The sequence below is a fragment of the Mustela lutreola genome, chromosome 17, assembly GCF_030435805.1.
Source record: "Mustela lutreola isolate mMusLut2 chromosome 17, mMusLut2.pri, whole genome shotgun sequence".
Lineage (NCBI taxonomy): Eukaryota > Metazoa > Chordata > Mammalia > Carnivora > Mustelidae > Mustela > Mustela lutreola.
In genome coordinates this window covers 56969-69901 of record NC_081306.1, presented here as the reverse complement: position 1 = coordinate 69901, position 12933 = coordinate 56969, and the positions used below count along the sequence as shown (strand labels likewise).

Genomic DNA, 12933 nt, shown 5'->3' with positions numbered 1-12933 from the left:
TCCCAAACTATCACCTCTTAGACCTCAGCCTGGAACACCCTTCCACCCCGCCTCATCTTATCGGAGACCTACACAGAGTCTCTCTGATGCTAAGATAGACCGGGGTCACTTCATTATTATTTTTTTAAGTTTTGAGTTTGGCGTTAGAGTGAAAAATTGAAGGGTTACAAATGTGTAATACTTTATTTATTTATTTTTGTTTTTATTTAAATTTCAGTTAGTTAACATAAAGTGTAATATTATGTTATATTTATTATTATTTATATTTATTATTTATTATTATTTATTATATTTATTATTGTATATTATTTGTCAGGTATACAATTCAGTGATTCAACACTTCCATGCAACACCCAGTGCCCATCACAACAAGGGCACTGCTTAATCCCCATCACTTACTTCACCCACCCCCTACCCACCTCCCCTCTGGTAACAATCAGTTTGTTCTCCATAGTTCAGAGTCTGTTTCTTGGTTTGCCTCTCTATATCCTATTTTTCTCCTATGCTCATTTGTTTTGTTTCTGAAGTCCCACATATAAGTGAAACCATATGGCATTTGTTTTTCTCTGACTGATTTATTTCGCTTAATACTTAGCCTAATACTCTAGCTTCATCCATGTAGCTGCAGATGGCAAGATTTCATTCTTTTTAATGACTGAGTAATATTCTATGGTGTGTGTTTTATGTATAATATATAAAAATTAATAAATATATATGTATATATTGCATCTTCTTTATCCATTTCATCAGTCAATAGACACTTGGACTGTTTCCATGGTTTTTGGCTATTGTAGATAATGCTGCTTTAAATATTGGGGAGCATGTATCCTTTTAAATTAGTATTTTTGTATGCTTTGGGTAAATACCTAGTGGGGCAATTGCTGGATCAGAGGGTAGTTCTATTTAGAACTTTTTGAGGAACCTTCATACTAACAAATGTATAATATTTTATTTATTTATTTATTTAATTTTTTATTTTTTATAAACATATAATCTATTTTTATCCCCAGGGGTACAGGTCTGTGAATCGCCAGGTTTACACACTTCACAGCACTCACCAAAGCACATACCTTCCCCAATGTCCATAACCCCACCCCCCTTCTCCCAACCCCACCCCCCCAGCAACCCTCAGTTTGTTTTGTGAGATTAAGAGTCACTTATGGTTTGTCTCCCTCCCAATCCCATCTTGTTTCATTTATTCTTCTCCTACCCCCTTAAACCCCCATGTTGCATCTCCACTTCCTCATATCAGGGAGATCATATGATAGTTGTCTTTCTCCGATTGACTTATTTCGCGAAGCATGATACGCTCTAGTTCCATCCATGTTGTCGCAAATGGCAAGATTTCATTTCTTTTGATGGCTGCATAGTATTCCACTGTGTATATATACCACATCGTCTTTATCCATTCAACTGTTGATGGACATCTAGGTTCTTTCCATAGTTTGGCTATTGTGGACATTGCTGCTATAATATATCCCTTGTGCATTTGGGTGCACGTGCCCCTTTGGATCACTACGTTTGTATCTTTAGGGTAAATACCCAGTAGTGCAATTGTTGGGTCATGGGTAGCTCTATTTTCAACATTTTGAGGAGCCTTCATGCTGTTTTCCAGAGTGACTGCACCAGCTTGCATTCACACCAGCAGTGTAGGAGGGTTCCCCTTTCTCTGCATCCTCGTCAACATCTGTTATTTCCTGACTGTTAATTTCAGCCATTCTGACTGGTGTGAGGTGGTATCTCATTGTGGTCTTGATTTGTATTTCCCTGATGCTGAGCAATGTGGAGCACTTTTTCATGTGTCTGTTGGCCATCTGGATGTCTTCCTTGCAGAAATGTCTGTTTACATCCTCTGCCCATTTCTTGAGTGGATTATTTATTCTTTGGGTGTTGAGTTTGAGAAGTTCTTTATAGATTTTGGATACTAGCCTTTTATCTGATATGTCATTTGTGAATATCTTCTCCCATTCTGACAGTTGTCATTTGGTTTTGTTGACTGTTTCCTTTGCTGTGCAAAAGCTTTTGATCTTGATGAAGTCCCAAGTTCAGTTTTGCCCTTGCTTCCCTTGCCTTTGGTGATGTTTCTAGGAAGAAGTTGCTGTGGCTGAGGTCGAAGAGGATGCTACCTGTGTTCTCTAGAGGAGGCACTTTTAACTATTACATTCGGGAAACAGCCTGGAGCTGTTCTGGGCAAATTGGTATGTATTATCACACTAATTATGAACCTCTCAGCTTTACTGCCCACCACTAATTATCCACATTGGTTTCTCCTGCTCAGAGACCATGGCAGCTCTTGTTCACTGTAGCACTTATTTAGCCCTTAGCATATGCTTTCTGGAACCAGTTTATATATGCTTTTATTAGGTACCTATGCTCTGTCTTTCCAACTGAACTATAAGTGAGGACAAGGACTCGTCATGCACTTCTTTCAGAAGTGTCCAGATCAATGGCTTGACAACGAGATGTGTGATGGTTCCCCTTTTCCTATCCCCGTGAAACCTCTTGGGAGTCTGCATTCAACAGTGTACCAAGCACTGGACAGAATATTCCAAGCTGCTTGTCTCCTTGACTTTCCCTCATTGACCCCCACACTTCCACTCCTGCCCCCGTACAGTCCACTCTCCATGAAGTTGAAAGATCCTCTGTTTAAACTTCAGTGGCTTCCTATTACTTTTGTGGAAGGAGGTTTTTTCCTCACACTTGGAAATGAAACACAAACTTCTTGTCATGGCCCAGAAAGTTCTGTAGATTGGATCTTGCCCCATCTCTCATATGTTGCCCTTACCATTCCTTACCATTCTTATTCCTCCCACTAGAACATGAACTCCGGGAAGACAGGAATTTTGTCTTTGGCACTGAATATATTCCTTGTGCCCTGTTCCAGTTCCTGGTGCAAGGTAGGTTCCAAATGTCAATTTGTGGAAGGAATGAATTTATTTTCTCAGTAGCCCTAGTAAATAGTTACTATTTTTTCCCTTCTTTGCAAACAAGGAAACTGAAACTTATGTATGTGAAGTGACCTCACCAAGGTCACAGAGCTGAAAAGTGGCAAAAGCATTTATTTATTTATTCATTCAACAAATATTTAGTGAACAGATACGAGGCCTAGTTCTTCTAGGCACTGAGGCAGGATTCAAATTTGTGGCTAATGATTTTAGGACGACACCATCTTCATTCTACCTTTTAAATTTTGTATTCTTTGCAAGAATTATAAAAATAATAGAAGGGTGCATTCTTTTTGTGAAATAATTCAATCAATAGTATAGATAGATAAGATCAAGTTCTCTCTTGACATTTATTCCTTTTTCCATTTCCCAACAAATATTAGTCAGTCCCCAGAAGTGAACATTGTTTACTATTCTAGACACACAGATACCCAGAGAAAGAGAGAGAGAGAGAGTTTTATGTTTAATCCCTACTCCTACAGGGTAGTCTGCTCTAACTATGGTTCATTTAACATTATCTTAAGGATATTTTTTAAATGTATTTTTCAGAGGTGGTGGGGGAGTGAGAGAGAGCGCACAAGCAGGGGGAGCAGCAGGCAGAGGAGAAAAAGGTTTGCTACTGAGCAAGGAGCCCAATGTGGGGCTTTATCACAGGACACTGGGATCATGACCCGAGTCAAAGGCAAGTGCTTAACTGACTGAGCCACTCAGGCATCCCTTTTTAACATTATCTTCAATATCTTTTCATATCACTACATAAATATCTACCTCATTTATTTTAATAACTGCATGTCATGCCACAGTATGAATGTGCCATTATTTCTTTAATGACTTCCTATATTAATGAGAGTTTGAGTTTTTCTGCCTTTTCATTATTATAACTAATTTCATTATTATTATGGCAAATTCCTTGTACAGGCCTTTCTGTGCATTGAATATGAATAATTCTTTAAAATAGAGTTCAAAGTAGAATCATTGGGTTGAAGCATATATATATATATTTTAATTTGAACAAGTACTGCCAAATTATCCTTCTAAAAAACTTTAGTAATTTACACTCCTGCTAACAGTGCATGAAACTGGCTTGTCATAATCAGGATATATCTATTTCTGTTGTCCAAAAAATTTCCCTTGGGCAGCTTTGCATTTTAATCTCCACTCGTGTTTGGATCTGCTTTCTGTCACTATAGATTCTTTTTGCCTATTTGAGAATTTCATAGATATAGAATTATATTGTATATAATATTTCATGTCTGGCTTCTTTTTAAAAAGGTAATTTCAGTGTAGTTAACATACAATGTTATATTAAGTTTCAGCTGTACAAAATAGTGACTCAATAATTCCGTATATTACTCAGTGCTCATCACGATAAATGTACTCTTAATTCCCTTCACCTGTTTCAGTCCCCTACCTCACCACTTCATGTCTTTTTTATTTCCCTATTTCTTCCTCTTAATTGTATGTCTGCCTTCTTTCGCTCATCCTGATTATTCTGAGATTCATCCATGTTGTCATGAATACCATTAGAGTGTTCCTTTTTACTGCTGAGTAGTATATAATCGAGTGAATATATCACGATCTGTATATCTATTCAGTGGTTATTGGACATTTGGGTTTTTCCCATTTTTTAATTATTATGAATAATAATGTGAACATTTGTATTCGCCTGCAACTATTTTTGTAGATATGTATGTTCATTTCTCAAGGACTCTACCTAAGGGTGAAATTGATGGGTCATGTGGTAAGTGTATTTTGAGCTTTATAAAAAATTGCCAGGTTGTTTTCCAAAGTGGTTGGAAGTCCCGCTTTTACAGTCTCACTAGCACTCTATCATAATTCTGTTCATTCCATATACTCACCGATATTTAATCTTTTTAAAATTTTAGTCATTGTAGTGGCCATGTAGTAGTATCACCCTGTAGCTCTAATCTGTATTTCCCTGAAAAGTAATAATGTTGAATGTCTTTGCATATGCTTGGGTATTTGTAGATCTTCTTTTTGAAATGTCTATATTAGTCTTCCAGCAATTTAGAAGACTGGATTGTCTTATTATCTATAAGGATTTGTCATAAATTCTGTATACATGTTCCTTGTCAGGTTGTATTACAATTTTTTCTCCTAGTGGTAACAAATATTTTCTACCCTAGATAAATGAAAACATGTTCATGCAAAAGTCTGTACACAAATATTTATAGAAGCTCTATTCATGCTTGCCCCAAACTGCAAATAATCCAGATGTCCTTCAGGGGGCGAATAAACAAACTATAGTGTATGCATGTGATGTATACTCAGCAATGAAAAAGAACAACTTACTGCTACTTGCAACAACTTGCGTGAACTTTAAGGGCATTATTCTCAGTGAAAGAAACCACTCTCAAAGTTATATACTATATAATTCCATTATAGTATGCTACCCCTAATAATGACCCCCACTCCCATACCTAAACCTTGCCAGCCACTGGTCTCTTCCCTATCACAACAATTTAGTGCTTTTGAGGATGTCCTATAATGGAATTATAGGGTGATAGAAATATTCTGTGTCATAACTGTGGTAGTGGTTATATGAATCTATGTAATAAAATTCAGGAATGTACACAAAGGGAAATTAATTTTGTTGTATGTTAATTAGGAACATGTTATAAACAAAAAAGAAAATCAACAAAGCCTGTATAAGTATGTAGGTACCTATGAATGTTGGTTTTTCGATGGAGAAAGATGTGGCAGGAAATAAATACATCTTTAATGCTGGCTACTTTGTTGGAGGAGGAAACAAAAATGACCAACTTTTTCAGTGTACATTTTTGTATTGTTTTGAAACAGTTGTTTCAAAACACTTACTTCAATTAGCATTTAGTGATTTCGAAATTTGAAAAACATCTACTAAAAATGGACATTAGGAAAATATTTAAAAAGAAAATAGTATTTCTGTTTATTTAAATACCTGATGATATGGTAGAGAACAAGAAAAATGTGTTTCTATTCTTTTTTTTTTTTTAAATTTTGTTTATTTATTTATTTTAGAGAGAGAAAGTGTGAGAGTGGGGGAGGGGCAGAGGGAAAGAATCTTTTTTTTTGTATTTTTAAAAATTAAAATTTTTTTTTTATTACTTTTCAGTGTACTAGAATTCATTGTTTATGCACCACACCCAGTGCTCCATGCAATCCGTGCCCTCCACAATACCCACCACCAGGCTGGCCCAACTTCCCACCCCCTGCCCCTTCAAAACCCTCAGATTGTTTTTCAGAGTCCATAGTCTCTCATGGTGCACCTCCCTCCAATGTCCTTCAACTCAGAAGGAGAGAATCTTGAGCAGATTTCCTGCTGAGTATGAAGCCCAATGGGAGACTCATCTCACAACCCTGAGAACATGACCTGAAACCAAGAGCTGGACACTCACCCAACTAAACCACCTAGGCGTCCCAAATGTGTCTCCTTTCTTATGGGGCACAGCCTGGTAGAGTCCAGTTTTCCACATCTTACAAGTGTTTCATCCACAAAATGTGGCTTCCATTAGTCTCTGCCCAATAGAATTTTTTTTATAAGGATAAATACCTTAATACATGCTTGAAGCAGTGCCTGACACGATTAATGTAACTGCTATAATATATCATCTATGAATTGGAGAATAATTGCCATGGAAATATATATTTATATATATTTATATTTATATAATGGAATATTATTCAGCCATAAAAGAGAATGAAATCTTGCCATTTGTAACATGGATGGAGCTAGAGAATATAAGTGGAATGAAGCAAGTAAGTCAGTCAGAGAAAGATACTAGATGCTTTCACTCCTCTGAGGAATTTAGGAAAGAACACAAACAAGCATGGGAAAGAGAGACAGAGACAGAGAAGAGAGGGAGAGAGGCCAGCCAACAAACAGACTCTTGACTATTGAGAACAAACCGATGGTTGCCAGAGGGATGGGGGAAAAAGGTGATAGGGATTATGCACTTGGCATGATGAGCACAGGGCGATGTATGAAATTGTTGAATCCCTACATTGTACACCTGAAACTAATATACCACTGCTTGTTAAGTACATTGGAGTTAAAATAAAATGAAAAGAAGTGTCTGCCATGTAAGAGGGCGTCAGTTAATGTTAGTTTTGTTGGCCTGAATTTTAGTTTTGGAGCGTGGGTACTGTGATGTGGGGTACATGGCAAGGATCTGTCCTGGGTTTGGTTTTCTGGGTCTCCTCACTTATCTGTCTTTCTTGGCCTTTCTATCTTTTAACTTCAGGGAAACGTCTCCCTTGTCTCATCCCCTGGTTGACTTATCACCCTCCCTCAGGACCTAGATGCAGGGCGTTTCCCTCTTAGGCAGATACTTGACTCCTTGCCTACACTTAGTTCAGTACACTTACATACTCCAGAAAGTGTGGGTGAGACCTACGTAGCACTGGTGGACCTGCAGGTGAGCCAGCCTGGGAGAAATGTGATCTCCGAGCAGGGCATGATTTGAAAGGTGTTGGAGAGGTGGTCCTGCAAGGCACCAGAGATCTTTAAGGGGAATGAGGGAATTGGGGGAAAATACCCAACAATGAGGAAAAATGTTACTTAAATTCTATCTTTCTCTGACTTAGGCAGATGGCTCTTCTTCAGGCCAATAAGGATCTCATTTCTACAGGAATGAAGGAATTTAATGTTCTGCTGAATCAGCAGGTAAGCCCAGGCACTGTCTCAAAGGACAGGCGGAGACTCTTGGCAGATGGGTGAGGGGAGAGAAGGGAGCGTCATTCAGAGCCGGGAGCGCCATGGTGCAGTTGATGGAAATCAGGGAGAGGAGGAGGCTGGAGCTTGTGAGGTATTTCTGAATCACACTGATGACCACATGCTCCCTTGCTATCCCCTCGCTCTGCAGGTCTTCCCTAATCCTCCTCTGCCTGAAGAAGCCATGGTGACGATGGTGGATGACTGGGTGAACTTCTACATCAACTATTACAGGAAGCAGATGGTCGGGGAGCAGCAGGAGCAGGAGAGGGCTCTACAGGAACTTGAGCAAGAGCTAAGAACTCTGTCTGCCCCTTTCCTGACCAAGTATAGGGCATTCTTGAAGTCCCTTTGAGCACCTAAATCACTCACTGCCTTTCTCCTAGCCCAAATACCCTGCTCCTTCATGGTGTTACTCTACCCTGACACCTCAATAAAGACCAAACTGGTTTGCTGGTCTTCCTGGCTCTTCTGTTCTTTTTCATTGCTGTTCCCTGACTTGTGGAGGCAGCTGGTTCCTTTTCCTTATGCTCTGCTTCCTGGATATGCTCTCGGGTGTTTAATTTCTTTAGAGCAGAGGTTAGCAGCCTTAAGTAGCCACTGGGCAGTATTAAAATAGTCTAAAGGAGAGGCCAGACAGGCAGAGACTAAAGGGAAAGTGCTGTGGGGAGGGGTCATTAAAAAAAAAAAAAGAAGGAAAGGAAATAAAAAAGCTCTCTAGAAATTGTGGCCATCTGGAATTCTTGTCTAGAAGAAAGTTGTTGAAGACTTCCAGTCTTGTTCACCCTATGCTAGGTGGAATCAAGAGGCCACAGACCTCAATTTTCCAATTCCTTGTCCTTAAGCCCCAGTTTGCACAAAGCTCTAGGAACTCATGGCTCTAATATTACAGAATACCTCCCTGCAGCATTGTTGTGATTTAGAGTTGGAAAGAATCTTGGGAACCATTCGATACAACCTTTTTTTTTTTTTTTTTTTTTTTTTTTAGGTAGGAAAACCTTTGGCTCTGTAATCCTCAGCCTCAGCTCTCAGGTTTGAGAAGCAGAGATCCCTTCCTGCCTCTGAGGCCCCAACCATTTCGCATTGTTCCCTGACTTAGACTTCTTTTCTCTTCAGCCTCTAAACCCTGTAAACCTCTTCATGGTGAAGAGCCTCAGAGGTGTCCAGCACCAGTGAGCAGGGGAGGAGGGATAGAGGTGGGAAGGGGCATGGAGAGTCAGTCTAGGGGGTTGGGCACACAAATCAGAGGCTGGCCAAAGCCCGTGCTGGTGGGCCGGCAGGAGGAGAGCAGGAGCACTCCCTGTCATTTCCCGTTTTCTCTTTAGCCGGAAAGGTTTGGTGGTGAGAGGGGTTGTTTTTTCATTCCAGTCTTTAGCAGGTTTTCCCTTCAGATCTGTGCACTCTTACCTCCGACTCTGGATCTGGTTTGGGAGCCTCATTAGTCTAGTTCAGGTGATGCGGGAAACAAAGGCAGAAGAAGAATTATGAAATCTCCTGACTACCTACAGCCCACTGACAAGTCCTTAAACAGAGAGAGTGGCATTCCCCTAGGCACTCAACTGCCTCGATGCTGACACTTGGAGAAGGGCGAAAGGCCGTCCTAGCCCTCTCCTCTCCTTCCCCCATCCTAGAAGTCTACATCAACATATAAAATTCCTTTAGAAATTTCCTGTGTCTCTAAATACCCAAAGACACATGTTGGCAGTCTTCCTCCAAGCATATGGCCCACCAATATGCATCTGAAGGGTGTCATGACTGAGGTTTTATTAGCTGATAATAAATGACTTTTCCCCAACATTAGCTAGCTCCCTCAAGGTCCTGGAAACCTTGCTTCCAAAATCCCTTAGAGACTTGTGCTATCCCCAAACCCCTCCCAACTTGAAAGCATGTAATGGGCCACTTCTGACCCCAGTGCAGCTCTTTCTGACCACGGGTCCTGTCCCTGTGCTTTAATAAAATCACCATTTTTGCACCAAAGATGTCTCAAGAATTCTTTCTCTGCTGTCAGCTTTGAACCCTAACATTGTCCTTCTAACATCACAGGGTCCAAAGGGAACAAGCCCAGTATCCCCCGCCATCCTTCCAAACTTAGGGTGTAAGATGTCAGGACCCATCAAGGGAGTTGAAGGCGTCCTGGGAATCAGGTGGTGAGCACCTCTGAGGTGAGGTTGGTGGTCCAGGTGGAGGCCAGGGCCTTCCCACTTAGGAAATTTCAGCCTGTTAATGTGATCCAGGGCCTGATCAGTTGGGGTTGGGACAGTGGTCATACCATCACCTTTGCAGAAAGACCTGCATTACTGTGCATCAGTGGAGGAGAGATACTGAGGAGCCATATGAAAAAAGTATTAGATTTACTCTGTTGCTGTATGAAGATGAAAATTATGGTCAGAAGCCATTTTGGCTCGATTAATGATGATAAATTTTCCATAAATAAACTCTCTAACTGCGGGTGTTGCTAGTAGCCATTTCTCAAACGCTCAAAGGATGATGGTCAGTTATCAGGCATGTTGTGGTGGAATGGGTAATTCAACATCTAAATTCTATTCCAGTCATTCCATAAGCTTGAAATTTAGAAGTTGCAAATCCTTTTTTTATTTTTTAAGGACAGAAACCTGTTAAAACTGCATTGTATGTTCTTGCATTCCTATCACCTGAGCATCTGGTTGTACATCTACGGCATAAAATTTGGAATGACTTTTCAGAGCTGTGAATCATCAGGATCTGATGGTGCATAATAATAAAATTAAGATTACTGGGCCAATGCGTATCCCAAATCCATTACTATTCCTGCAGAAAAATGAAACAAAATTAACAAGAAAAATAATGTTTCTTTTACTCTGACAGCATTACATGAATTAATGGTGGAAGTAAGATTATAAACAGAAGAATGAAATATTATGGCAATAACCCTGCTTTTATCCTAACCCTAACATTGACCTTGATCCTGGGGCTGCCTGAACTTTAACCCCACCTTTAATATCACCTGACCCAGGGGACGGCTTTGAACTTTAACTTCACATTTAACCTCACCCTGACCCTGACTCCCAGTCCTACTTGACCGTGGTCTTGACATTGAAAGACACCTTTACTCTCCCAAATATCCCCGATCCTCATGCTCATCTCTCTCATTTTATTTTTTCTTTTTTTAAGGACTTTATTTATTTATTTGAGAGACAGAAATTGTGCACAAGGAGGCAGAGCAGGCAGAGGGAGAAGGAGAAGCAGGCTCCCCATATAGCAGAGAGTTGGATGTTGTTCTTGATCCCAGGACCCTGCCCTCACATTGATCCTGAGGCTTAAATAAGCCCTGAAATTACCTGACCCTAATTTTCACCCTGATTCTGACCCTGACTCTCAACTTGGATCTTGTTTTTATCCTTACCCTGCAATATGTACCCTGAAATTGAACTTCATGATGACCTTACCTTAGCCATGACATGACTCTAAACTCTCAATATGTTGCTGACCCTGTGACCATGACCTTCACAGACCCTTACTAAGGCTCTGGCATTCATGCCGACTTTGATTCTGAACCCAACACCTAACTTGACCTTCACCTGACCCTGGTCATCAACCTGACACTGATGTGTTGATTTTGATCCTGAAGCGGATCCTGACACTATTACCACCAAGACCCTGACACTGACCTTAACTATCAAACTTTCCTGATGCTGACTTTCACCCAGACACTGACCCTGTCCCTTGACCTGATCTTTTCCCTTACTTGAACCTGCCTCTCACCAAGACCCTGACTATGAACATGAAATAGACTCAACCCCACTATATCCCTGTACTCATTAATCCTGACCATGACATTCATCCTCTGTCTGATCCTATCACCAAGAATCATGTTTATACTGACCCTCACCCAAACACTGACTTTGACCCTCAGGGTTAACTGTCTCAGACATTCATCTTCAACTTCACTGTATGCCTGATCCATTTTCTTCAATTTCATCATATACCTGACTTTTATTCCACCTTCAACCTAAATCTAAGCCAATACTGATATTCAAATTTACTCTGAGACCTTCACACTCCCCCTAACACTGACCCCCGAGCTGATCATTACTCTGAAACTCGTACTCAACCTGACCAACTTGATCCTGACCCTGCATTGAACTCTGAATCTAACCCTCACTCTGTCCTTGAACTTCAGCTTCCCACTCTCCGTGCCCATCACTTTCAACTGACTTTGACCCTGATGTGATCCCAACAATGACTCTATACTCCCCATCCCTCAAAATTTAAACTGAGTTTAGTCTTTGACCTGAAACTAATATTGACCCTGATTCTGATTACTTTGACTCTAGATTGATATCCTGACCAGGCACTAACTCTGAAGTAGACTTTTACTCTGACACACATAATCACATGACCCTAAACCTTACTTTGGCTCATGCCTGACCCTGTGTGTGACCTAGATTCTGACCCTCACTTCATACACTACATGACTCTGATCCTCACCTTGACCCTGAACTGCTTCCTCAAACTCACTGTGACTATAACATTGACTTGAAGACTTTATTTTTATTTATTTATTTGACAGAGGGAGACACAGTGAAAGAGGGAACACAAGCAGGGGAAGTGGGAGAGGGAGAAGCAGGCTTCCAGCTCAGCAGGGAGCCTGATGCAGGGCTCAATCCCAGGACCCTGGGATCACAACCCAAGCCGAATGCTTAACCTGAGCAGGTGCCTAACGACTGAGCCACCCAGGCGCCTCTATACCATTGACTTGATATTCACCTAATGTTGATTGGGCTTGTGACTTTCTTATGATGCTCACCATACTCTGATGCTGATGCTACTGTAACCTTCACCATGTCCTTGAATTTCACACTGACACAGAACCTCTATGTCTCCCTTACCCTTATTGGATGCTCATACTGACCTTGACCATCACATTTTTCATCACCATGACCCTCAGTTTGGTGTAGATATTGATCATGACCATGATTCTAACCCTGAGGTATATATACTCACTGTCATCTTGACTCTGACTCTCATTCTGACACTACCTCTATTCCATACCCAAACCTTACTCTGATGCTCACTCTGACATTGTGTCTGACCCTGACACTCGCCCTGACTCTGATCCTAATTCTCATTTAGAAGCTCTGGGTCATGTTTACCCTGACCCCCACTTTCACCATTACTCTCCATTTCATCTGTATCCTGATTCTGAAGTGATCCCTAAGCTAGCATTCAATTTGACCCTCTACCCTGTCCCTGAATCTAACCTCCCTTGATCTTTACTTGACCCTGACTCTGATG

General features: G+C 40.7%; 1 protein-coding gene across 2 annotated transcripts; it reads left to right on the top strand.

The window, feature by feature from the left end:
* Window positions 1-7255: 7255 nt before the first annotated feature.
* On the top strand, window positions 7256-8118 carry AHSP (alpha hemoglobin stabilizing protein). Of its 2 annotated transcripts, none has more exons than XM_059155193.1 (3): window positions 7256-7363; window positions 7533-7611; window positions 7811-8118. In XM_059155193.1, the coding sequence occupies exons 2-3, from the start codon at window positions 7537-7539 to the stop codon at window positions 8012-8014; spliced, it is 279 nt and encodes a 92-aa protein (XP_059011176.1). In that variant the 5' UTR covers window positions 7256-7363; window positions 7533-7536; the 3' UTR covers window positions 8015-8118. The 2 variants fall into 2 exon arrangements, with proteins under 2 accessions (XP_059011176.1, XP_059011177.1); XM_059155194.1 differs by having other exon boundaries at window positions 7285-7363; window positions 7537-7611.
* The last annotated feature ends 4815 nt before the right edge of the window (window positions 8119-12933 follow it).

What these genes read in the sequence shown, in the direction of transcription:
- AHSP (XM_059155193.1), top strand. Translation starts at nt 7,537, where the DNA reads ATGGCTCTTCTTCAGGCCAATAAGGATCTCATTTCTACAGGAATGAAG. An exon ending in ATGTTCTGCTGAATCAGCAG is followed by an intron (nt 7,612 to 7,810) that starts GTAAGCCCAGGC and finishes CTCGCTCTGCAG; the next exon opens with GTCTTCCCTAATCCTCCTCT.